Below are 24,576 nucleotides of genomic sequence, written 5' to 3'. Positions count from 1 at the left end.
TTCAGTTCAAAGGACAGTCCTAATTCAAGTCGGGTCTGCTAACATTTTTTTTCTGTAGTCAGTTCTAAGTTGCACCAAAATGCAGAGTACTACCACGCAGTGTGCACTTAATCACATTAAAAGCACACCACATGTTTTGCACTTGAAATTGATGAACTTCATAATGGATAGGTCTGATGACAAAAGTACAGACCCGTTCTGTAAGTACATTTATTTGAGAAAGCATAGTAGGATCATCATCTCTTTCTGCCAATTCTGCTGATCCAGTCTTGCCCACAAATGGAGCTGTAATGAACTCTTTAGTAAACGGCTGTGGCTGTTTGGCTGCACAATGCCACCCAGTGGATACTCGGCATGGTGCAGCGGCTTGCCTAGAGCACGGCTCTCATCATAGCAAATAACCCCAGGTTCTACCGAAAGAAATCTGATCTTTTCCCATTATTACATTTATATTTTACCGAACACTGCTTACAAAGTACTTCCTGCCTTGCAGTGATAACTGAGTGATGTAGCCAACGTTATTTTTTTGTGCCTGCAGGTTAAAGCTTTTTCCTGTGGATGTATTTGATCTGGTGTTCTTCTCCCAGTTTTTTGTTTTTTTTTTCTGAAGAAATTTGCCAATATTTATGTTGTGTCTCTACTGCTTCTTAGTCATTCATTGGTGATGGGAAAGATGCGAATCATGTTGGCACAGGCTGCCCAGAGAGGTGCTGCAGTCACTGTCCCATGTGGATGTGGCACTGAGGGACACAGTTAGTGGGCACAGTGGGGATGAGCTGACAGTTGGACCAGCTGATCTTAGTGGTCTTTTGCAACTTTAATGATTCCATGATTCTCAGAGATCCTTTCTGATCTAGGACAGTGGCACCAGCAAGCCTCCCCCAGATCTCTGAAGCAGAGATCAGCTAAGGTGCCTGAAATGGCATTTCCTTAGTACAAAAGAGCTGCTATTAAATGTGCACAACCACGTAGGACTCCAATTACACACACCTGGCCTGTTATTTCTAGGATCTGTTAGAGTCTGTATTTGTATAATCACAGGAGGCTTCCAGCTGCTAGGCATTTCTTTTCCTGTAAGGAGGTTGTAGGGAGGCATGGGAGGGGGTGCAGAATGACAGATGGGTGTCTGTAGGAATGTCCCAATGTTTTGTACAGATGGCTGCTTACAGTGGAAGTACAGCAGTGGTACCAGCTATAGCCGGGGTGGTACCACGTGAAAGGCACGTGGCTCATGCTTCTGCAGTACATACAAGATCAAAAGCAGTCAGCTCTGACTTTCAGTTCTAGTTGAACTTTCCTCTGCTTCTGAGTCCAAGTGAGAATAGTAGTAGCGCTCCTCTTCTATGGGAGCACATTTGGCACTGTGTACCACAAGTAGTAAATTAAGCCTATCTGAGAAATGGATATATTTTACATTCAGGTATGCTCAACTCCCACTGGGAACAGCTCAACATTGCTTGTGTTCTGTGTATGGCAACCTGTGTTGCAGCTGGTCAAAACATAAGGTGACAGTGTGAAGAATAAAGGAGACTCAACCTCATCCCCAGGCTTGTTCTAATATATACATATATTTATATATATATATATATACATTGTTTTTTTTGGTACGGTCTTGCTTCTGTTAACAGCAGGACTTTTTTCATAGTGTAAATGTCATCTTTAGAAGAAAGTGACAACCACTGAAGGGAAACTAAACAGTTAACTTTGATTTTTGGGAAATGGCAGTCTTTAAGGAGTCAGATGTGACTGTATTACAGCGTTTTCTTCCTTGTCCATTCAGGCTGAAAAAGCTAAAGTGGTGAATTAGTGACGGAGGTGGAGAGGAGCAGGCAGATCTCCCTGCTTCAAAGGAAATTCCAAAAACTGGTGGTGATGAAAATGAATATAATTTGTATTTTCAGTGCCTTGGGAGAAGGAAAAGCCATCTACATCAGTAGTTATTAGAGTAGCCCTGAAACCCAGAACACAGTGTGCCTCTTAGGTCAGTGCTAATCTGTGCACTTTGAATTCTTCTTTACAGGGGGCACGCAATACGATCGTGATCATGTTGTTGTCAACACAGTCAACGAAGAAAAGTTAACGCAGTGCTGGGAACCACTGGTTGTGTAATTCCGTATGAGAAAGGTGATGTCTGAATTGGGCACTGTTCTGGACACTAGAATTGGCACTGCCAGCTTTGAAGGATGCATGATCAAGAGTTCTGTCTTTTCAGCTTTACAAAGAACAAGCAACAGAATGATTTCATATCTCTCTACCGAACATAATTATCCCTATAAAAGCTTGGGTATCTCTCAACCTTTTTTTAAATCATTGCAACTCTGTGAGATAGAGAACAGTAGCATGCTTCAGAGCAGTGGGAAGAACCAGAGGTGGGAGAGGCCCCAGAGTTACAATCACATCAGTGAGTACATAATCCAGAACAGTTAAGAAGTGTAATTTTAAATTATTTTTAAAGGTGTGTTTTTTTTTTTTTTTTTTTTTTAAACTAAGGGCTAAAATAATTAAAGCTTATTTTATAAAGGACAGGAGTGCAATGTGTATACGGTATAGCAATTTAGGCCTATTGGCTGATAGTATAGAAGAATATTCACTACTGAAAATTTAATATATTTGTCTCACTGTAACAAATGGATGTTTACTGAAACCTTAAGACCACTAGCAAACAGCAGATCCAAAGAATTTTTAACATGTGGTTTCAAATATAGTTAGTATGCTAAAGTAGTAAGTCCTAAATTAAGAAGAAAAATAATCTAGATTTTCTCAGGTAGAGGGAGGATATAAATGAGTGGATGGTTGGTAGAAAGGAAGGATATAAATGAGTGGATGATTGTTAGAAAAAGAGAGGGTTGACAAAAGAACTTATCAGAATGTGAAGAACTTGCCTGCCCATTTCCTAAGCTGCCTAATTTTTAGTTACATATATTTGACTTCTTTGCCAAGACAGTTTATCTTTTAAAATAGCTCCAGTAAGTACAGTCTTCCTGAACTCTAGAATCATTTCCTATATAGAAAAAAAGAATTCTTAAGGGAAACCATCAATAACCATGACTCGAAAGCACCTAAGCACCTAGGCACCTAAGCCTTTTAGCCACCAACTTTTGGCCTATGCTCTGGCTTCTGTGTTAATTTTCCATAATAATATTGGCAGAAAAGTAAAATATGTAAAAAAAAAAAAACTTTTGTACTATGCTGCTGTGTTTTGTTCTGGCTTAGCTCAGTGTTACTACATGCTGCTCCTAGGAGCACCCAGGCCTTTGTCTTGCACAGTAAGTCTGTTCAAAAGAAACATTTTCATTACTATTGTGTTGCCTCAAAGGACACATATGCTTGCATTGTCACCACCCCAGAGGGAAGTGCCTTACTAATTTTCCTCCTCCTGTACAGAAGTACTGAAGTTTTGTTGCTCTGGAATGTGCTGCTTTTAGTTCTTCATAGATTTGTTACTGGCTCCAAATAGTGGTACTTTGTCATACCAGTGTGCTCTTGCTATATGTAATATAGCATTTCACAAATAAATTTAAATTAGATAACAACTTACTGAAATCATTTTTAAGTTAGAAGGGTGACATTTGACAGTTCTGCTTCTATCTTGTGATCTGCTCTGGCACTAATTCCTCTGCTACAGCTGCAAGCTCTGAGGAAGAGGTGCATCTCCTGTTTAAACAGGTGCTCACTGCACAGGGGTCTGCATTAGCACTTGGCTGCTGCTTCTATCCCCGGTAATGCACTGCGTGGCATGGTTTTTCCATGGCCATAGCTGCACCCCAGGAACTGTGCGGGTGTCAATTAGGAGATTACTACTCTCCTTTCATCTACCTGTGCAGCTGCAGGTAAGTAACTCACGTGTGTCTCTGACACAATGGTAGTGTTAAAAACAGACCAACAGCTTCAAACACTTCAACAACAGCACCAGCTGTGATAGGGGGCATGGAAGGACCAATGGTCCTTGGCCAGCCTTGGTCACTGGCCAAATCATGTCTGGCTGTCCTGCATGAACACTACAGTCAGCTGAATTGCTATCAAGAGTCAGGCAATTGGAGTAATTATTACTTACAGTGATTTTGTTCTGTGCTTCTACTCAGTTATGCCATGAGAGATTTGGTCATCAAAGTTGAAGTACAATCTTGAGCCAGCAATGCAAACAGAAGTTTACAAGTTCTGAGAATGAACCAGACTGAGTTGTTATACATGTTATGTATATTAAAGGCAAACAAAACTGAGGAAAGGAGAAAAGGATGCCATGGGTTCTGCATGGACAGTCAGGTGACAGTGTCTCACCCTTGCAGTATTTAGCTGGAACTGCTCAGAGAACAAGAGCTCCAAGCTCAAAAGTGTCATCTACCAGTTAAGCATGTGACTGAAGGCACAACAACAATTAGAGTTGCTTTATTTTTTATTAATGACATCAATCACTGTTTTTCCACGTGCGTGTCCTTCTTCTAGTTTCAGAAAGGCCTTTGGAACTTCAGAAAAAGGGAAGACTTCTTGAATAACTGGCTGAACCTGCAGAACAAAGCATCACTGCGTTAGGAATAAAATGGCATTGTTTTAGCACCTTCACACTGTTTAAGGGAAGGAGAAGGATTTTTAATATTACTTAGGGCAGAAGTTGCTCAGTGCAGTCACCACCTTTTAGCTTCTTTTCAGGGACTCTTCTGCATGCAGGAGAAGAGTTTTTGTTTTCTCCCCAAGTTTTGAAATATCTTTAATAGCTCTAGAGCCCTAGCACAGGACGAAAAGTAAAGTGTGGTGCAAAGCTTTAACCTCCCAGGTAGGTAGGGTTTTCTTGTTAAACTAAGAATCTTTCAACAGTTTCAATGTTTTAAGATACTTTTGAATCTAGTATCTTCAAGGGACCTGGGTACAAATGAAGTACAAAGAGAAAGTACACTGTTGCTGAATCATGTGGATACACTTGAAAACTCAGCCACTGTGTCTTCATGCTGGCATAGATCATGAAGCCTGGCTGGCATCCACTGCTGTTTTGGCATTAATTTTGTAGAGTAGCCTTCTGGATTGTTTTAGAGCAGTCACTAATAATGAAGGTGAAACTACCACTTCACTGTGCCCACCATCGACTAAGAGGCCAGAAAACCCCACCAGCACTTTCTTTAGGTATTGCAGTATGCCAGTGGAGGGAGAAGAAATCCCAACTGTTTCTGAAAATTATTTTCACCATGTTCTGAGTCACCCTTCCAGAGGCAACAGTAAGCTCTGTTTACACAACTGCTGCCAGAGCACCTACCCTGAGGCAGGGCTCTTACCTTGTATCCCCCCCTATCAGCCCAGTACATGCTCTTCCTTTCCTGAACTGATCCCACTCATCTTAGCAGAGGACATTAGCAATAGATGAGTTTGCAGCCAGCTCTTTCAGTAATAGAAACTTCTTTAAGAATCAAAGATCCAAACACTCTAACACTCTTCTTATTGTGCTAGAAAGTGTCCTTGTTACTTTTATCACTGAAAAATATTTTCAGGCCTTTTCCTTGCAGATACCACCAGGCACACTTATCTTGCTTAACGCTCCTAGAACCGGTAATGGCCCTCTTAGCAGGACATGTGCTTTGCCAGGAAGGGAAATCAGACAACTAGTGTGTCAGCATCAGAGCAGCACTTTCTTTCAGAAGCTTTCTTTTACCAGAAGGTGGAGTACCTACACAGACTGCTGCTCAGAACACAGCACTACCAAGGAAAGGTCTCTCATAATACACACTTCACAAGCTGGGTTCTAGGTATCCAGCACCCTCCCCAACAGCACAATTGCAACCCAGAAGTTGTCTAAGCACACATAAACATGCTCTTCTCACTTATCTTTATTACCTTCAAGTCCAATTATTGCACTAGAGTAACTACTACTTTTTGTTTTGACAGTATTCTAAGACAACAATAATCAAACTATTATACTGCTATCTTAATTTTGTTTCTAAGGTTCTCCCTTTTGTTATGTCGATGCATGCCTAGCAGAAATGTCACATGGCAGAAAGTAGGAAGGAATGAGTCCCTTCAAAGATAAAGAACTTGCAACCAGTTCCTAAAGAAAGCAATTGTGCCAATAAATTCACTAAGTGCCTTCAATCTGCCAGGCTGCAGGGCAGGAGTTTGGTTAATGCCTTCCCCTTGTTTAATCACAGCAATCTCTGCAGCCAGACCTCCTAGCAAAGAGAGGAGTAAAAAGCAACAAAAGGGACAGAAAGATGCTGTTTAACACTGCTGCTCAACCAGGAAATAGCTGTGGGTCATAACTAAGTTCAAGTGAAAACCACGTTTAATACAGAATGAAAACATTATCTTGAGCATCAGGAGTTGGGGACAAGGCCTCAAAACCACTTGCATGGGATGCCTGTGGGTTAAGCAAGCATCAGAGTAAACTGCAGCTGCTGTGACAATCAGCAGGAGGAACATGCTGCTCCTCAGTCACTGTTCTGAAGAAGACCAACCCTTGCTTTCATAGCCAAAGCCTTCAAAAAAAAAAACAAAAAAGACACCAAAAAACCAACAATCCAGTAACCCTGGTGAGCCAAGCACACGTGCAACACTTTCACAAGCAGTTACCATTAATGGCGGCAGAGATGTGCTTCTGTTCAGAAAAATAAGAGCATGGAAACACATGGACACAGCTGACCCTCACAGGGCAAGGGGCTGGGAGGAGGGAAAGAGATCACAGGAAGAATGCAGTTCAGCCAGGCAGCATTGCGAGGCACAGGGTGCCAGGATTTTGCTTCAGACACATGCAGTAGTTGAGCAAAAAGAACCCTTTCAACCATTCTGCTACCTGCAGTCCTGTACTATGGATTGCAGCTTACAGCCCTGACAGAACTCCCCCTTAAGTGAAGTTCAAAGCATCACGTGTGAAAAAGCATCACACAGGGATTCAGAGGAACCCCAAGTTTAGCCCACAGTTCAAAACACTGTAAGTACTGCAACCACCAAGCACTGAAAGCCCATCTGCTGCGTTGATGTAACCTCTAGTTCCATTTAAACTCCAGCTTTAGGCAATGCTATAGAGAGACATGAATACTGAATTGATGATCCCGACAATCTAGAGCATTAAACATTTTATCTGGCTGGCTGCTCAGCCCCATTGTTTGTATAACCCCAAAAGGGCTGACCATGTCACAGCACAGTGATTCACTCAGCCTTTACCATAATCCACTGACTAAGATAAAATTTCTTCCTGTGAGCAGACAAACAAGCAGGGAAGCGTCTGCTATTTGTTGAATGTGTGATAAAAATAAAAAAAAAAAAAAAATGGAGATTAACTGGATAATACAAACACTGCCTATTTACAGCCACACATCAGTTCTTTGCCAGAGGACACCTATTTGTTCAGGGAAAAGGGATTAAACTAAAGTCTGAGAGAGAAAGGATTACACACACCTGCACTGAAATGTTTTTCTGAAAACAGACTGGGGCTGAGAGGTGTTTTCCTCCTCTCCATTCTCTCTGATGTTGAACATACTAGAAATGAATCTAGGTTTCTCGAAATGAACTTCGTGTTTCAAAAAAATAAGAGTCACAGTTGATGCTGATTAGGCATGCTGATCTGTCCTATACAGAGCACGGGAGCAGCATTGCATCCCATCCCACTCCAATCTCACTCCAGACACAGCAGAGCCTGTCAGGAACCAATTCCTGTAAGTTTGTAGCTGCTTCCTGCCGCTGGAGGGACAGCTAGAGCCTACCAAACCTGAGATCCACAGAGCAACCTTAGCTCAAAAACAAAAGTTTTCTCACGCCAAGGGCAATGACAGTGCATTGGCTGTTCCCCAGGCTCATGAAGGGTGGCTGTGCACACATCACAGGGCAGTCCAGCTTTGCAGAGACTCCCTCTCAGCTGCCATCTCCTCATACACGAGAATTATGTCTTGGCTGTGAGTCTGGGCATAGTTCATGTGCATGCTCTGCACTGGGCGCTCCCATGTGTGCAGAGAGAGTTGTGATGCGTTCCAACAGTCCTCAGAACACTCAAATGCTTTCTTTAATGGAAAAGACCAGTGCACCATTTAGACTTAGCAGAGCAGGAAGGTAAAGACATGACCACAATGCCTAGATGCAGTGTAGGAGCCAACACACAAATGCAGCGCTTGATGCTCTGCTTTGGCCTTCAGCGAATATCCCTTCAGTGTCAATGAGAGACTTGAACAGAACTCATTACATAGCACAGCCTGCATCCTGTAATTAAACATGCAGTTATCTGCTCAATACTTCATTGTCATCTCATGGAAAAAAAAATGCCTACTCCCATGGTCCTCTTACAAACAATTGTGTTACCAGACACTCTTTGTTAATATGTCAAGCCAAGAAGCATTCTTTAATATCAAGCATGTAACAGCAGCTCACAGTAACCCATAAGTATCAACTACAATTATTAAAATGCTAGAAGATAAATCCCAATTAAGCATGCTATGGTTCAGAGTGTAGAAGAGGTTTAAAAATCTCACGTTCCTTAATTGGCCTTGGCAGCAGCTTCTATAGAACACAATAAGGAGCAATAAGAAACTGGAACAAGCCCAGAGGGGCAGCGTGTGCCAGGCTAGCCCAAGTTTAAATCAGCAGAAGTGAGGAAGGAGATCCTGGGTTTGGTTACTATTGAACTGTGCTGAAAAAATTGTTAAGTAAAGCAAAATGCAGCTCTGTCTTCAAGAATTCCCTAGCAGTTATGTTCATGGCAGCTGTTCTGCTGTTTTTGCTGGTGATCCAGGGCAACATAACCATATCAACAAGACAGAACAGACTTTTCTACAGTTGTACAAAACCTCTGAAAGCACATTACATATTCTACAAATAGTATGAAAATATCTTTGTCTGACCTGCATCATCTTCTGTCTCAGCAAACTCAACTCACAACAGGCAAGAGCTGTCTTCTTGATCCCACAGTTCACTGTTGAGCTGGATGTGGTTCCTGGCTATGCTAGGAGACCAGTAGTAACTCGCTACAGAATGTGCAATCATATCAGGCTCAGACAGCAGCACACTTGATTAAATACCAGATATCTGCTGAAAGTTTTCCAGACCTCATTATGGTTGACGTGAGCTGTCATGCTCAAATGCTATTTCTCCATTTCCCAAGATTTCCTTCAGTCTTCTTCAGACACTTTAATGACACAACCCCAGAGCTTTCATAAAAAGCCTTATCGCTTGTAGGAAGAGGTGCAGATGCCTTTTAATAAAAATCACTACATTTTTGTTGGCCATAATTAAATGCAGATAGAGGTTCCTTCTTGAAGAGATGGAAGGACTGATTAGTCTTTGGCATCCCCTCCTTGATTAATAGTTCTGGGCTCTAGCCGACCAACCTGGCAAGCAAAAGCACTGCAACAACAAAAAAAATAGTCTAAATTAATGGAAAACGTACAAGCTTTGCAGTTTAGCACACAGGGAAGGATGGTCATTGGAACGAGCTTGTACAGCTCTGCACAGGAAGAAGGGCAGGAAGGCCAAAGAACAGTGAGCATCCCATCCTTCCATCTGGTAAAGCAGACCACTAAATCCAACACAGCTTCTCTCAGCAGCAACACATACACATGATGCTGCACAGAAGTTACGCAAGTTACAGACATGCAATTGCTTTGCTTATGTGTATCTGTGCTGTAACATTTATCTAGAAAGGCAACAATACAAAGAATGCCCTACTCAGTTCTCTTTCTGAGACTCTACTGTTTCCTTTAGCCTTACTTCTCTGTAATCAATCTTTGCCCATCTCAGAGCAACTTTGCTCTGAGAATAGTAGTAAGCCACACATAAACCTACACTGTATTTAGAAGACACTTTAACTAAAATGAGATTTTCAAATCTCATTTGTAGGGTTGTACACTAACCCTCACCCTGTTATGGTCCAGCAAGAGCATACAACATTCTTAGCACTTCCCCTTACTCTCTAATGAGTCTCTTGAGCCAGCCTTCCTCCACCAGGCTTTATAAAAGGCAAAGTAAGTGCTCAATTGTAACTACAGAAATTTGTAGAAAAACAACACAAGGTCGGTAAATTAACAAGTTATGTAAAAAAAAATTACAGATTATCAGTGTGAAAGCCTCAACACTAACAACAGATACATCAAACTAATTCCTAGAAAGCTGTTCCATGACAAAGCTGCCATCAGAGACCAGTGATGATGTTTCAGCAACCAGTATGCCAGAAAATCTATGTTCTGAACCAAGGACTTTATTGATTTCAGTTGTCTTTAACTGAGAACCTTGTAATTCAAAATGAATGCTCTGCCATGGAAGAGATCCCTTGCTTCTGACACACACTTTGTCTATTGATTTGGCAGAGCCTACATTAAGCCAACCCTCACTGGCTTGTAATTAACTGCCTAAGTTGAACCCACAACAGGGACATCCCAGCAGTTTATAAAGTAGCAAGTATTTCTCAAATCTGACAAGGAAATGCTCAACTTTCTCTGTGCCCATCACAGCCACAGCAGCTTCCCAGCTCACCAGTCTCACAGCAGGCTCTTGGCAAGATGTTCTGCTGCAAGGCAGAGAAAACAGCTCATAAGCTGAAAATGATTTTATGATCCCCAGAACGGAGCTGATGCACAAATGAATTACAGAGAGAACATTATTCTCCTTCTTTGCCCAACCAATTTATCAAATTCTTCCCCTCTTCTCCCTGTTAAAAAAGGCTGCTAAAAGAACTCATCCTGACATTTTGTAAATCTCTATTCCTTGTTGCAAAGGTCATCTGTGTAAAAACCAAGCATCTTTAAATAAAATACCCTGCTTTGTGCCTGTTATTCCACTAAAAGATGGGGACTCCTTTTGCTTTCACAGAGGAAGATGATGGAACACAACGGAACTAAAGAACTGTGTTGGTGCAGAAGAACTACAAAAAAACCAATTTGACATGGATCTGATCTGTATGTTCTCCAAAGCTTCATTTACTATAGCATCACCTCTTCTAAATTTCCTTCATTTAAATCCACCTTCAAGACTTATGCTATCCTAAAAAATGCCCCTTTTTCAGTAGCTCTCCTATTCATGTCACCCAATCCCAAGGTGTTTCTAACAGAAAAAAGGCCAATTCACTGAAGTCTCAGAATAACCAAAATCTGCAATGCTCCAACATGTGTTCTCTCAAAACTAAGTTCAACCACACAAGCTCACTTTGCTGCCATCCTCTAGCCTTCTCCCTGCACTTCAATAACCCTTTTTGTCCCTAAAATTCTCATTTATTACACTCCAACTAAAACACAAACATTGTTGGAGGTAGTATACCATAATTTACCATAATACATCTCTCTCTCTCTCTCCCTTTTTCCAAATACCTACTCTTCTGAATGGATGATCTGTCCATTTAAGGAAACTCTCATGTCTTGACAACAAAACTCAGTCTTACTAACAGCTGCATATATGGACCACATCTGGGACATGCAAGACAGTTGACAACAGCAGTGTTGGCAATATTTCAGAAAGTAGAGCACAATACTGATAGGATGACGACAATGCAGATTTACAGTGTGTCATTTTGACCTGCTCTTGTCAATACAGAATTTAAAAAAAAACCACAACAGGCAAACATCTTTATCCTCACTATTGTCTTACAACAAAAACTACATTGGGATATTCATGTATGTATGACGTACATTTTAAAAGACATTACAACTCAGCTGTCCATATTATTAGTCAGATGAATACTGATTAAGCCCCATCCCTATTGCATAAACAGGCATTTTTTTAAAGGCTTTCATGAGCATATTCTGCATTTCTGTTTTGCAGAACAGAAGCAGGAGCAGAACACAAAACAAGTTGTGACTGGCTAAGGATCAGGACAAACAGTAAGAACAAAGGCAAGCACGTATCTGTTTCTTAGTCAATTGTAAGTCAGTTGTATGATTGGATGAACTCACACGATGAGAAGCATCTTCCAGGGCTTTTTACCTAGACTGTAAAATAAGGCATAAAGCACAGCACACAGTGCAATGTGGAGTGGTGTAAAACCAACAAGGATCGCCATTCACCATGGCTTATTTGCTTCTATAACCTTTGTTCATGAGTAGACAACTTTTTAGGAAACAGACTGTATCAGCAGCACCCCATTCACAACACAGGAGTGGCTGAATTTAGGAAGATTCTTATTCTGAGCAGCAGCACTGGAAAATCTAATATAAGCAAGCAGATACTGTGATATGAGTTTTTAGAACTTAATGCATAAAAAATAAAGGCAATCCAAACTCAACAGTCCTTGCGAGCATTAGATTGTTCTAAGTATGCCCAAATTTTGAGTGCAAGAGGGTCTGGCAATTGGCTTACCAGAACGATGAGCTGCCAGGGCATACTCCTCTACTTAGGCACCATGCAAAAAGATGAACAGCAACTGTTTGTATTCTGTGCTCTGAAAACGTTAACGATGCAAAGTTCCCCAGAAGAGAACATGCCAGGACCTACAGCACCACATATCCAATACACAAACTGCTGGTTGACCTCTCAGTCTCACATGCATTTTGTAACTAGTTCATAAGCCTGAAAAGATCTGGTACTGCGAGATTCCCCAAAAGCTTATGAACACTCACAGGATTTCAGGTCATCGTGCTGAATCACCACAATTATACTCCGAAGCACTGAAATAATTAGACACCGGTCTGCCAGCACAGATCACTCATGGTCTGTGATAAGCTGAATATTCTGCACATGACATGTAGGAATCCTGTTCATCTGTGCCAGGGGATTTGCATATGCAGACATACATGCAGCCATGTTCATCCTGACCAAATGAACCAACCAAGGCCTCTAAAAGTTTATCATTTTCAACAGCAGAGCTTACACTAAATAATTCCCACTAGCAAAGAACCAAATCACTGGGCACTCTTTCCTCACAACTTATTACATTTGAGATTTTTAAAAGGAGTAGGATGAAGAGGGAGAAAGAAAGACAGCCTCAAGCATTATAAATACCTAAACTCAATGCCAAAGGCAGAAGTTAGAAATCGGAGCAAATCAGTTGTTAACTTGTCTTCTCTGCTGTGACTTGTAACAATGTATTACTTAATTGCCAATTAAGCCGTTTTTGAGTCAGAGCAGCATCTCTTTCAGCACAAAAACCTAAGTAACCACTGCTGACATACCTTTCCTGAGTCAACTAGTTGTGCAATTTCATCCAAGCTTGGTCCACTTGGCATAAAGAAGGCCCACCGATAATGGACTCCTTTCAAGAGATGCTGCAAGAAAGATCACAAATATACATTTTTAAATAATGAGAGGAAACTGAAATGGGAACTGAAAGAAAGGACAGAAGCATCAGGGAAACAATGTAATGGAAAAATATGGACATTATTTGCTAGTGTCTAAAAAAGAAAAGTTATCTAAGCACGTGCATTAAATGCACAGACAGATGCTGTGTTACCACAATAGGATCAGGGTGAATTTTGTGTCCAGTTGCAAAAGTCAGCTACTTGAGAAAAACAACCACCTTGCCTCTGCAGCTGGAAATAGCATTATTTCTTATGTAAGAGAGAAATGGCACTATATGTTTATACACATTTACAAAAAGGGTGAAATAAATCTACCAATATGACATTTAGAACTTTCCACCTCAGTGTCAGTGATTAAATTTTCCACAATCACATCTGCCAAAGTCGTCACCATCTGATGACAGATGGCAGCTCACACAAAAAGCATTCCAGGAAGATCACACAAACACAAGTCAAGAGCACTTTCCTTGAGAAAGCTGTTAGAGGCATGAGTCTTCATCTGCCAAAACCAGACAACTTCTAATGTGTGCCATACAACGCTCTTCACCATGAAAACATGCAAACTGAGAAATCATCATCATATTATGTGGCTTCTTTCCAGGCTTTTGTTTTTGAAATTTCCTTTGAAAACATTGTTACTGGACCTAGAATCTCACTCAGCCTCATCACAGAAATACCATGGAAACAACTTGAAAAGCAGTCACTTGGATAGCAAATACACATGTTGAGAGAAGAACGAATTCTAAAAAGCCTCACTGGGAGAATGCTTTAAAGTAGAAAAATCAGTATCACCATCCAGGCACACGAACATGGAAGAGATGAAAGACTCTTTAGCTGCTCTCAGTCACTTTTATTACTCCGTGGTGCTGGTATAGGATGAAGAGAATCAGTAAATGTTTTGAGAGAAACCCTGGCCAGCCTAAGGCAAGTAGTAAAACTACCCATACTTCAACAAGGCAGGGATTTCCTCTGCTCACTATAAAGTGCTAGCTGTCAGCAGGACTCACTAGGAGGCCACATGGAAAAGGCAACACACAATAAGACATCAAGACTACAAAGCACCCTAGACTACAATATATACACACATATATATGTATGTATATATATGAGGACAATGCTGGTTTTTTTTTGATGCAAGACAGAAGGAGACAGAATCAAAATGCATCTGAAGTATACTTAACAATGCATGAGGAAAATGAGAAAGATGTGTCCAGATGAACTGCTTGACTAGTGCCTAAGCCACAAAGGAAGCCATGAGGACATAGCACAACCTTCAAGAATATGGGATTTTGTCACATACCTTCACGGTTTTGGAGCCTATCGTGACTCCCGTTTGCAACATGCCATCAGCAACTCCAAGTTTGTCCATGTTGATCAAGAAAGGTGTCACTAAAGTAACGTATGTTGCTCCTGACCATTTCTTCAGGAGATCTAGTGCCCACTTCTCAGTGGATCCACCGACATTATCGAGGATGAAATCAAATCTGGAGACATGCAAAGAACAGACTCAAAGTCACGATACAGGGAAGATAATCATAAATTAAATAATATATGAAACTGGTTGTAGATCACATTTCTACCTGTCACTGCAGTATATTAAAATAATCTGCCTGCAAGACAGCAGCAAGCAAACCCTATGAGTTCAACTAAATCCCAGCTTTATTTATAGTTAAAGTTACAGGTTATTGTCCATTCACTGCATAGCAGATAGAGGCTGTTTCAATAATTAAATGGCCCCTAACTCAAAAAGCAGACTCTCAGATGCACAATAACATTCTCTATTTGCTTGAAGCCTTCTAGAGCATTCTCTCTTCATCCCTCTGACTGAAATTACTGAAACATTCTTGAGGTCTGGTCCTAGCATTCAACAGAATGCTATGTATTTCTGAAGTCTGGTCTGGACTCCTGCCCTGACTAGGAACATCTTCTGTCCATGCTGTATTCACATGGAAGCCAGTTCCAGTGGCCAAAGTTCCATAAACAAATCACTGACATTTTATCTCTACTGACAGCATCTTCTCTCTGCATCTCCCTACTTGAACTTCAAAGCAAGGAGTCTAAAATCATTTCTTCACATTATGGTTATATGCAATCACTGGCAACAAGCCACGCTTTTAGCATTCGTTCTTATTATCCCAGCACATGAATCTGTAAGGGCTGAACGTGGCAACTGGGAGCTACTGTACCTATTCTGTTAGATACACAGCTCATTCTCATTCTCTGCTGCAAATTTTCAGCAATCTCCAGATAGAAACAGATGCACTATAGATTATCTAAATAGATAACAGATTATATAAATGCATATACCTCATCTAACAAATCCACAAATAAAAGGAAAAATACGTAAAAAAATGGAAAATTTTTTTATCTCTAGAAAGAGTTTTCCTGACTGTCTTCCAAGGGTGTGATTTCATGTTATAGTTGAGTTAATCTAAAAGCTGTCAAAACAGGAATTAACACAGTGAAAATTAACGGTCCAGAAAAGAACAGCTCATCATGGAGTCTGAAGAGTCAGTACAATTGAAAAGAGGAGGGCTATAGGATCCTTCCTCTCAGTATGCACAACTGATGGGCTTAGCTACATCACAAAACTGTACTCATACAAAGGTTCACAGCTCCTAAAAATGGCTGCTTGCTAGAACGGATGTTTAGCATTTAAAATCTTCAAGAGCAGAATTTAGCATACACAGCACTGCTTGCAAGCTGTCAATTTTTGTATATTCTGCTCAAACAGACAGCACCAACACCCTCACAACTGATCTCAGACCTATTAGCAATCACACCCCAGTAAAAGGGTACACACCTCTGTAGAGCAGTTAATAGTAAAATTATTTTATCAATTGAGTGGTTTCTATTTTTCCACCCAGATTAATTCAATCTAGCTAAAAACAGCAGTGTAATTACCATCTTCAAATAAAAGTCACAGAAGACCAAGTTTAAACAAAAGGAAAGACTGCAAAAGTCAAAAAAAAAAAGTTTCAGAGAAACCCCTCAGGCTACTTAAAACATATCAGCTGTGACCACATAAATGTGATTATTCAGCACAGGCAGCTGTACCCAATGTTACAGGAATTCACTCCCAGCTATGTTGCACAGTGGCTACAGGACTGGAGGCAAGTCACTAAACTGCTTCCTGACATAATTCTTCCCTGTAGAAGATCGGTTTTTCTATTTAGGAACCTCACAGAGGATTCCTGAGTCTTGTTTTGATTTATTCACGGCTTTTTAAGCACTCCCAGATCCTACAATGGAAGCTGACAAAGCTGATCAAATCATGGTCATTAGAAGCACGTGAAAGCGAGCTTGTCTCCATAAACCCAATTAACTGGCTTAATCTTACAATGAAATCTGTGCTTGCAATACTTGGCAAATTACATTCAAAAAAAGGACAGAGAAGAATTTGCTTTAGGAAATAAGGCTTTAGAAGTGGGAAGAAAAAGGAAAAGAGGGAGTCCTGACAGACTGCAGCCCGGAATCAAAAGGCAGAAGGACTGATGGCCAACTCCTTCATCTGAGTATTAAGCAACACAAACACGTACGAGGGTAAGGTTTTAAGCTGTTGCTCCAAATTTCCAGATTTGTAATCAATCACATCATCTGCTCCAAGCTTTTTCATCAGTGCGCTAGCATCGTGGGAACAAACTGCTGTCACATGAGCACCCCAGGCCTTCACTAGCTAGAAACAGAAAGAAAAAAAGAAGAAAAAGGAGGCAAAGGTTTAAAATTTAGTGAGAAATACTTAAAAAGAAAAAAAAAAAATACCATTATTATATTACACAAGGTAACGTATCACATATCCAACGATGGTTAGAACTTACTGATATTTAAGGCAAATGGTAGAGGACTGAGTTGGGGTGGCTGAGGAGGGATTTTTCATGCAATTTGCAAATACCAGCTCTCAGGATAAATAAGGCTTCAAATAAAATACTCAGTTCATCTTCTGAATCTGGTAATTCAGAATATGCATTAAATCTAACAATCTGTTAAACTGCCTGCAGATCAACCACTGCAGGGATTTAATTTTATCTGCCTACCTGCTCATTAAGTATTCCATACCTCTATCTCATTGTAAATAAAGTACTACTAATGAGAAAAAGTAATCTCTGATTTATCTCAAGGAGCATGTCAGGTTAGCTCTTCTGCTTCAGAACTTAAAGCAAAGAAAGCTTTTTTGCTAGTTATTCATCTCTTCTGTAAATCTCATTCAAAAGATCCACACTAATTTTTTTTTTTTTATTTGACTCCGGATTAATTAATAACTAATCACAGGATAAATTAGGTAAAAATCACAACTAGTCAATGGTTGGATAGCCTTTCCCACTGATCTAACTTATCCACCTGTTTTATCATGGATCAGGCAAATACTGCACCACTAAAACTCTCCTGAGAGCTTCTTAAAACCATTATGTTTATGGTGCTGTAACACAGAACATAATGATGCAATCTCTCAAGACATATTTTTTATATTATCAAGAAAAAGATATTTCTACACAAGGTGACACCAATTTGAATAAAAAACCCTGAATTAAATGAGAGCATACAAGGAGGATCTTCCACAGTTAAAGATATTCAGTAGAAGACTGGCTACCAAAAGACTGTCAACTCTCCTAAGGTTAGGGCAACTGGAAAGAAGGAATGCAAGAAGGCAACAAGGCAAAGACAATGATGGAATGTTAATGTAAGTCACTATGCTTTCCCTAGATTGCTCATGAAAGCCTCATGCCTCCAGTATCACTGTCCACCCACAACAGCTATAATTGCTACCATTTTACAGACAATCCCAACTGCAATCATCTACATACTCCATCATTTTTCTACTCATATGCCAAGTTCTTTTCATATTTATAGAGCAGAGATGACTGAAAGAGAACGAAGACAAGTGACAAATTTCAAGTTTTGCAAATTAAGAGATTTCTTCAAATTTAGAGGTTTTGAATGCCCCCTCCTTGGAAGCACTCAAGGCCAGGCAGGATGGGGCTTTGAGTAACCTGGTCTACAGGGAGGTGTCCCTGCCTATACCAGGGGGTAGAACTAGATGATCTTAAAGGTCCCTTCCAACCCAAACCATTCTATGATTTTATGATTCCTGCACTTAAATTGTGAAATGTGTTCTTTTAGTAACTACACTCCCTGTCCCATCATTTTAAAGCCCCCTTCTTCCTACTAATACAATGTAACAAACAGAACGGAGCCAGTCCCAAAACTTCTGGAGCTCTGACAGCTCAATGGGTGGCTTCCTATTTCAGTCCTTCAACTCCCTTCCATTCTTTGTACTGAACAGTCTGAAGATGCATCCTGGACATGCTGTGTTATATTACCTGTACAGCAAATGTGCCAACTCCTCCAGAAGCTCCTAATATTAACACTCTGTAAGAGAAAATGAACATTTATTGAATAGTTCTTCAAACAAACAGTATAGCAACTATTTATTCTTATACATCTCCGACATCAAATCACTATAAGCAAAACACTTATTTGTCATTCAGTATTACTTTATGGTTAACTCTTCAGATACCTAATAATGTGATTTAACACAGCTCTCATCCTGCTTCCCGTGCCAAGAGCATTATCTATTGCAGCCATACTGACTTCCTCCTATGTGCTTTTCACTAATTCCAGGCAGTGGAGCTGTCAACATTTATCATGAGAAAAAGATAATCCTGTCTCTGTCCACACTTTCCCAAATTTAATTGCTTAGTTTGGAACAAAGTCAGTAAGAATCTTTCTGTCTCCCAGACTCTGTTGTCACTTTCCCTAAAGCAAAAATTAGATTTTGCTAACATTTTACACAAATTGCTGCTATCTAGCAGAAGTAGTTCAGTGTCACATTACTTAGAGAGACCAAGGATTTCAGAACATATGGAACATAATTTTCCAGTATCACTGAACATTTATCTAAAAGACAAATGACAGTGTTGCAGCCTCACTACACAAGTACTATTAAACTATCTGAAAAAATGGCAGCAGAACTGTACTGGTTCAGTGCATCTTAGCAACACCCTGTAAAATGCCCACTTCTTGAAATTAGTGAACAAGTAAGAAAACAAAGATGCATATCACCAAATTATTATGAGAGAGTTCATTTTAACTGAACACACAGTTCTAAATTTCATAAAATGAATGCAATCTCAAAGGTGTGAAAACCTTAAAGCTACAGCAGCCTAATCACTGTTCAAAAATTACACCTAAGTATTTTTATTAATTAGCTGAACTTCAGATAGGGAATCAGTAAGAAAGCCTTGCAAGCAAAGCTACAAATGTAGTTTCAACTTTGGACTCATTTACTAATTCCAGAACAAAAGGTACATCCAAGATGAAGCCTTGGCATGTGGAGAATCATGTTTCTCAGAACTTCTGCTTGCCAGAAAAATTTCAGTATTTTCAAAAGCTGGTGATGTTCCTGTTCTATATCTTACCATGCTGGATGCTGAGGGAAATGGCTATTACAATGCAAAATTGCTCTAGACAATCTAGAGTATCAGTTGACAAAAATTCTTTGGAGTAACCTAAGAGACCTGGCTTTGGTCACAGGATCCATTCTAAAATGGATACTCCTTTGAAACTCATCAGATTCTATTCCTTATTTCACTCATCTAAACTTGCAGAGTTCAGATGAAGAATTTGAAACCACAATGCCTGCTGCTTTGAAACCTGCCAAAATGTACTTATGCTCAGAAACATGCTTCTAACAACAGATGTCTGAAGCAACTTTTATATTCAGATCTGATTATCCTTGAAATGTCTCAGGGATACCCTGCTCAAGACACTGGGTTAAGCTCGTCTTTATCGTTACAAGAGCTGCCAGTAACTGCTTTCAAGACCCCTCCCCCCCCCCCAAAAAAAAAAACAAATACAGAAAACACCCTGTCAAACTGTCTCTCCAATTTTACTCCTTGCCTGAAGGGCATTTCCTCCACTGCAGAATTTGAAGAAAGCTCTAACTTCAAAATGTACATTTTGCTTGAGGACTGATACAACATGATCCGCTGTGGGAAGCTGCTTGGCTAAGGCTTCAATAAACATGCTCACTATTCCCAAAGTGGAAGTAAGGTCCAGATTTATTTTGTTTGTTATGTTACCTGGGCTATTTCCTACCAAAACTTTTCATTATTAGAACTTTGTACACACTGACCTTAAGAAAGCTCTTTCACAAAATCACACAATGGCCAGGGTTGGAAGGGACCTCAAGGATCGTGAATCCCCAACCCCCCTGCTACAGGCAGGGCCACCAATCTCCCCATTTAATACTAAACCAGGCTGCCCAGGGCCCCATCCAACCTGGCCTTGAACACCTCTTTGCTTTACAAACTATGCCTATGCTCTAAAGGCATCTCAGCTTAACTGAGTAATGTGCCACCCTCCAGGCCAAGTGACACCACAAAGTAAGTCACACCACAAAGCAGGTCACCGCCCTCACACACACACTGCACAGCACTTGCCCTGGGCTGTGTGCATGCTGCCGTGGCTGTCACACACCTGCATGCATGCTTTCAACACAGAAGCCCTTGTATAATCAGGAGGTATGTGTGCCACAGCTCAGCAGCTCAGTGTTTTGTACAGTGCTGGAGACAGGGCACACTGCTTGGTGTAACTCAAGGGTGTGGGAAAGCGTTTGACAGTGTAAGAGCTGTTAAAAAATAAAATCAAATTTCATTTGATTATGCCAACAAAATGCCCCTAAACATTTATTCTCGCATCAAGAAGAGTGTACCCTATCAAGAATTATTGCAACCTATCCTCACTTTGAAATTCTCATCAGACAAAATGATGAAATAACACACTCTCTGAAAAAAAATCCTGGGTCATTGTATCATTTCAATTTTCATTGCAAACATGTAAACCAGAAGTGTAATTTCAACAATCCCCTGTACCATAATCCTAGTGTAACTCTTCCCAGTAAACTCTAACACACAAAATGTTTACTCTGCATTTATATGAAGGCCCTTATTCCTTATCAACATAAAAGCTTTCAAGGTCTTCTCAAATGGCCATATTTTAACACGCTTTTTGAGAATACAGCAAGGAAGGGTTAACAGCTTTTGTTGAACAACCATATTCCCTTTCTACTGAAGCAGGATCCTCACCCACAAGGAGTTCTTGGCTTATTATCCAGAGAGAACTTGAAAACCACAGAGTCATTCTCGACATTCTGGACAATGAGCACATTCACTTTTACCCTGTACAAGAACACTGATGTAAATTACAATGATTTAGGATAAAAGCTGTGGCAAAACAACCAGAGCTGCAGTGAAACAGTAGACACCACAAACAACACGTGCACACTTCAGGTAACTCGTAAAAATAAAGTTGGGGAAAGTGCAGCAGATTGTCCTGTCAGATCAGAGTACAGGGTACACACTGTGGGACTGACAGCAAGTACTTGTGGTTAGTCCACCCTTCCCCCTTAGAGAGGCAAAGAAAACAGAACACACCAGTAGAAACACTTGTTGTTTTCAAGATATCTTAATCCTGCAATAAAGTACCAATGAAGGAGTTTTCCTCAAGGAATACAGGTACTCTTTCAAAATAAGACACACTTTCACACACCATCCTACATAGCTATTTACACACACCTACAGGAGACAAAAAGGCCAATGTAAAATTACTCATGCAGGCAGCTTCTTGCTAACACGTTCAATTATTATAAGAAATTAAGAAACATGGGGTAAATTGTTGCCTCACAAGATTACTGCTTTGAATTTTTATTTTTTCAGTGACAGAACAATTACATACTTGTTAGGAACCTTAAAGTAAATGTTATATGTGAAGACGTGATGTAACTGCAGTTTGCATTTCACTTTTAACAATCTGAACACTTACCTGAAGGTTGGCAAGATACTTTAAATAAGGTTAGCCTGTCAACAGATTTCTAGGTTAATTCTATTTACATATGAAAGATAAGATAACAAACAATAATCTAAATACTTAAGAAAGAAAAAAAGAAGATGATACATTCAGTATGTTATCACTAGCTGGAAGTTAATTTCAAAGATGTCTCTGAAATTATTTCAGATTTTGCAATTTGTTTTCCCAGAACATTACATTTACAGCAAACAGCTAATTTGTATTTTTGTGATGAAATTTACCATGACGTATGAAAACATGATCTCTCAATTACTTTCTAAAGAGGCGGGTGAAGAATTACAGTAAATCTGGTACCCTTTGCTATGTGTTGCATTACAACAGTTCACACCCCAGGCAGGAAGAGGTCAGGTACCCAGATTCCTATTGTCCAATTATTCTTTTATGACAAACTTTTGAGACAGCATGGTAGTTTTAGTGATTATTTTGCTACCTATTTACACATCTCCATTACGAGGCAAAAAATCTGCTCCAGCCTTTCAAAGTATTTATCCTCTCCTGAGCTTCACTTGCCATTGTCAGACTAACAAGCTGACAAAGCCAATTTTTTTCTTTTTGGCTGCTAGTCTTGCCTGTTTTCCCCTCCTCTTCTACCTTCCTGGCCTTATTAAATGAGTTCTGTCCTACTGGTCAAATGAGACCCAGACACTTTTTTTTCCAAAAAGCTGGGAAACCAGCCTGTCCCAAATTGTTCCTGCATACAGGAGTGAATCTCAGTGAAACACACCTCTGTGGCTGAGAAGACCTTTTGTGAGCTGATGAGGTTTTTAAGAGAGAGAATATTATATTTGGGCAGCTGCCTTGCAAGCAGAAAGGCAGTCCCAATAAATTCCCAAAGATACCAGCCTTAAATTATCTATACAGTCACACAGAATACATGTACATTAGACTGTTTCTATATAGTCGCTATTTAAAGGAAGAGAGGCAGTGCCAGCAAGCAGCCTTAAAACATCAGTTAGGCTGAATCTCACTCTGAAATAGCCTCTTCCTTAGCAGCTGCACAGACTGAACCTGGCTACTTCAGGCCAGCTGATCTTTGTGAATGCCATGGCATAACAGCCTTCAGCACTGCTAGACATGTCTTACAAGCTGCTGATCAGCATAAAAAAGGAACACTACATTTTAGCACCAGCACTAGATAAGTAACTAAGTTACTTACCTTTTCCCGCTGCAATTACTTTGGTTCAGTCCTCCAACTTTGTTAATTGCAGACCACGCTGTAAGACCTACATACGGTAAGGAGGCAGCTTCTACGTGACTGAGACATTTTGGCTTAAAAGATACCTGAAACAAAATCAGTCTTATCTAAATCACACAGCGGATCCTACGTGATACTGAAATATTTAAATCAGCTTTACTGAATTGCAAATTGTCTACTGCACATTTTCCGTTATGTCTAGTAGGAGTGTACATGAAGTCAAATATCAAGAAACAGACAGCTATTCAGGCATCAAAGGAAAAAAAAGGAAAACATCAGTATTTACAAATTTGTTTGTCATCTGTTAACCACATTTTTGCAGGTTTACCTCATTTGCACTAGCTACCACAAACTCTGACAGAGTGCCTTGTTTCCACGGAGGAATTGCTCCCCATACCTAAAAACAAACAGAAAACAACTACCAATTTCTCTGCACAAAATCACACCCATGTGGAAAAGTGACATTCAGTAAAGGAATCCTATTTCAATTTGCCAAAAATTAAAAATCAAAAGAGAAATTAGGGTTTCAAAGTTCAGACGCAAGTTAGGGAAAGGTGTTTGTCAGAGAAAAAATGTAGTGAAGACAGTGTTCTAAGAAGGTACTGCAAGACAGTCCAGATTCAGAGTGCAACAACATAAGAATTTTCTTACTAGGAAAGGCAGCTGAATAGCTCATGGTTTAACTATGTTTAACTATGGTTTAACATAGTTAACACAGTTTAACATAGTTCAACTATGTGTTTTTAGGGGAAAAAAAAAATCATATTAGTGGTATCACCTCATCTCCAGGTTTGAAATAAGACACACTTAGTCCGCATTCCATGATAACACCTGAGACATCTCGACCAAGCGTTAGTGGGAATTCAGTGTCCAAGCTCTTGATTTTCAGGGGATCCCGCTTCATATTTAATGCAGTTGCACCATAACCACCTAGAAAATATGAAATTAGCCATTACGTACCTTGGTGGGATTTAATCCATTAACTGAACAATTCCATTTAGAAAGAATTGGCTGAATATAATGCCCCATTTTCAGCACGTTCTGCATTTCTGTTACAGTTTAAATATGCACAAAGCCTACAGTACTTAGAGATTTTACAAGTAATAAGGAAATCTTAACTACGGTTTTCTCACCCACCCCCAACAAAGAGCATGCAGTAGATGTAAGAATATAAATCACCATGGAACAATTTAACAGATTGCTGTTGTGATTTACTTAAAACACATAAAACGGCTCTTTATTACAAAAAGTTAATTAAGCAGCAACACTGTCAGACATCCTGAGAGTTCTGCTGCACCTGCTCCATTTCCAGCATCACACCAGTAG

At 40.0% G+C, this 24,576-nt stretch overlaps 2 protein-coding genes across 2 annotated transcripts in view; one reads left to right on the top strand and one right to left on the bottom strand.

The window, feature by feature from the left end:
- Window positions 1–2,109, top strand: part of CRYBG1 (crystallin beta-gamma domain containing 1) — a gene marked incomplete at both ends in the record, with an annotated part of 62,630 nt that extends 60,521 nt beyond the window's left edge. Inside the window, one exon of the mRNA XM_079550194.1 lies at window positions 2,021–2,109. Within this exon, the coding sequence (XP_079406320.1) occupies window positions 2,021–2,109 (89 nt within the window). The remainder of the gene's footprint in view (window positions 1–2,020) is intronic.
- Window positions 2,110–4,386: 2,277 nt separating this feature from the next.
- RTN4IP1 (reticulon 4 interacting protein 1) lies at window positions 4,387–24,169 on the bottom strand (the record flags this gene model as incomplete). The annotated part of the gene is made up of 8 exons (XM_079532849.1): window positions 24,029–24,169; window positions 23,579–23,647; window positions 23,212–23,336; window positions 18,509–18,557; window positions 16,730–16,866; window positions 14,491–14,674; window positions 13,065–13,157; window positions 4,387–4,503 (listed from the first exon to the last, which is right to left on the bottom strand). The coding sequence occupies exons 1-8, from the start codon at window positions 24,152–24,154 to the stop codon at window positions 4,387–4,389; spliced, it is 900 nt and encodes a 299-aa protein (XP_079388975.1). The 5' UTR covers window positions 24,155–24,169.
- Window positions 24,170–24,576: the final 407 nt, after the last annotated feature.

This window comes from Tetrao urogallus (assembly GCF_951394365.1).
Source record: "Tetrao urogallus genome assembly, chromosome: 2".
In the NCBI taxonomy this organism is placed as follows: domain Eukaryota; kingdom Metazoa; phylum Chordata; class Aves; order Galliformes; family Phasianidae; genus Tetrao; species Tetrao urogallus.
The sequence above is the reverse complement of the archived record's forward strand: the minus strand, read 5'-3'. Positions and strand labels throughout refer to the sequence as shown.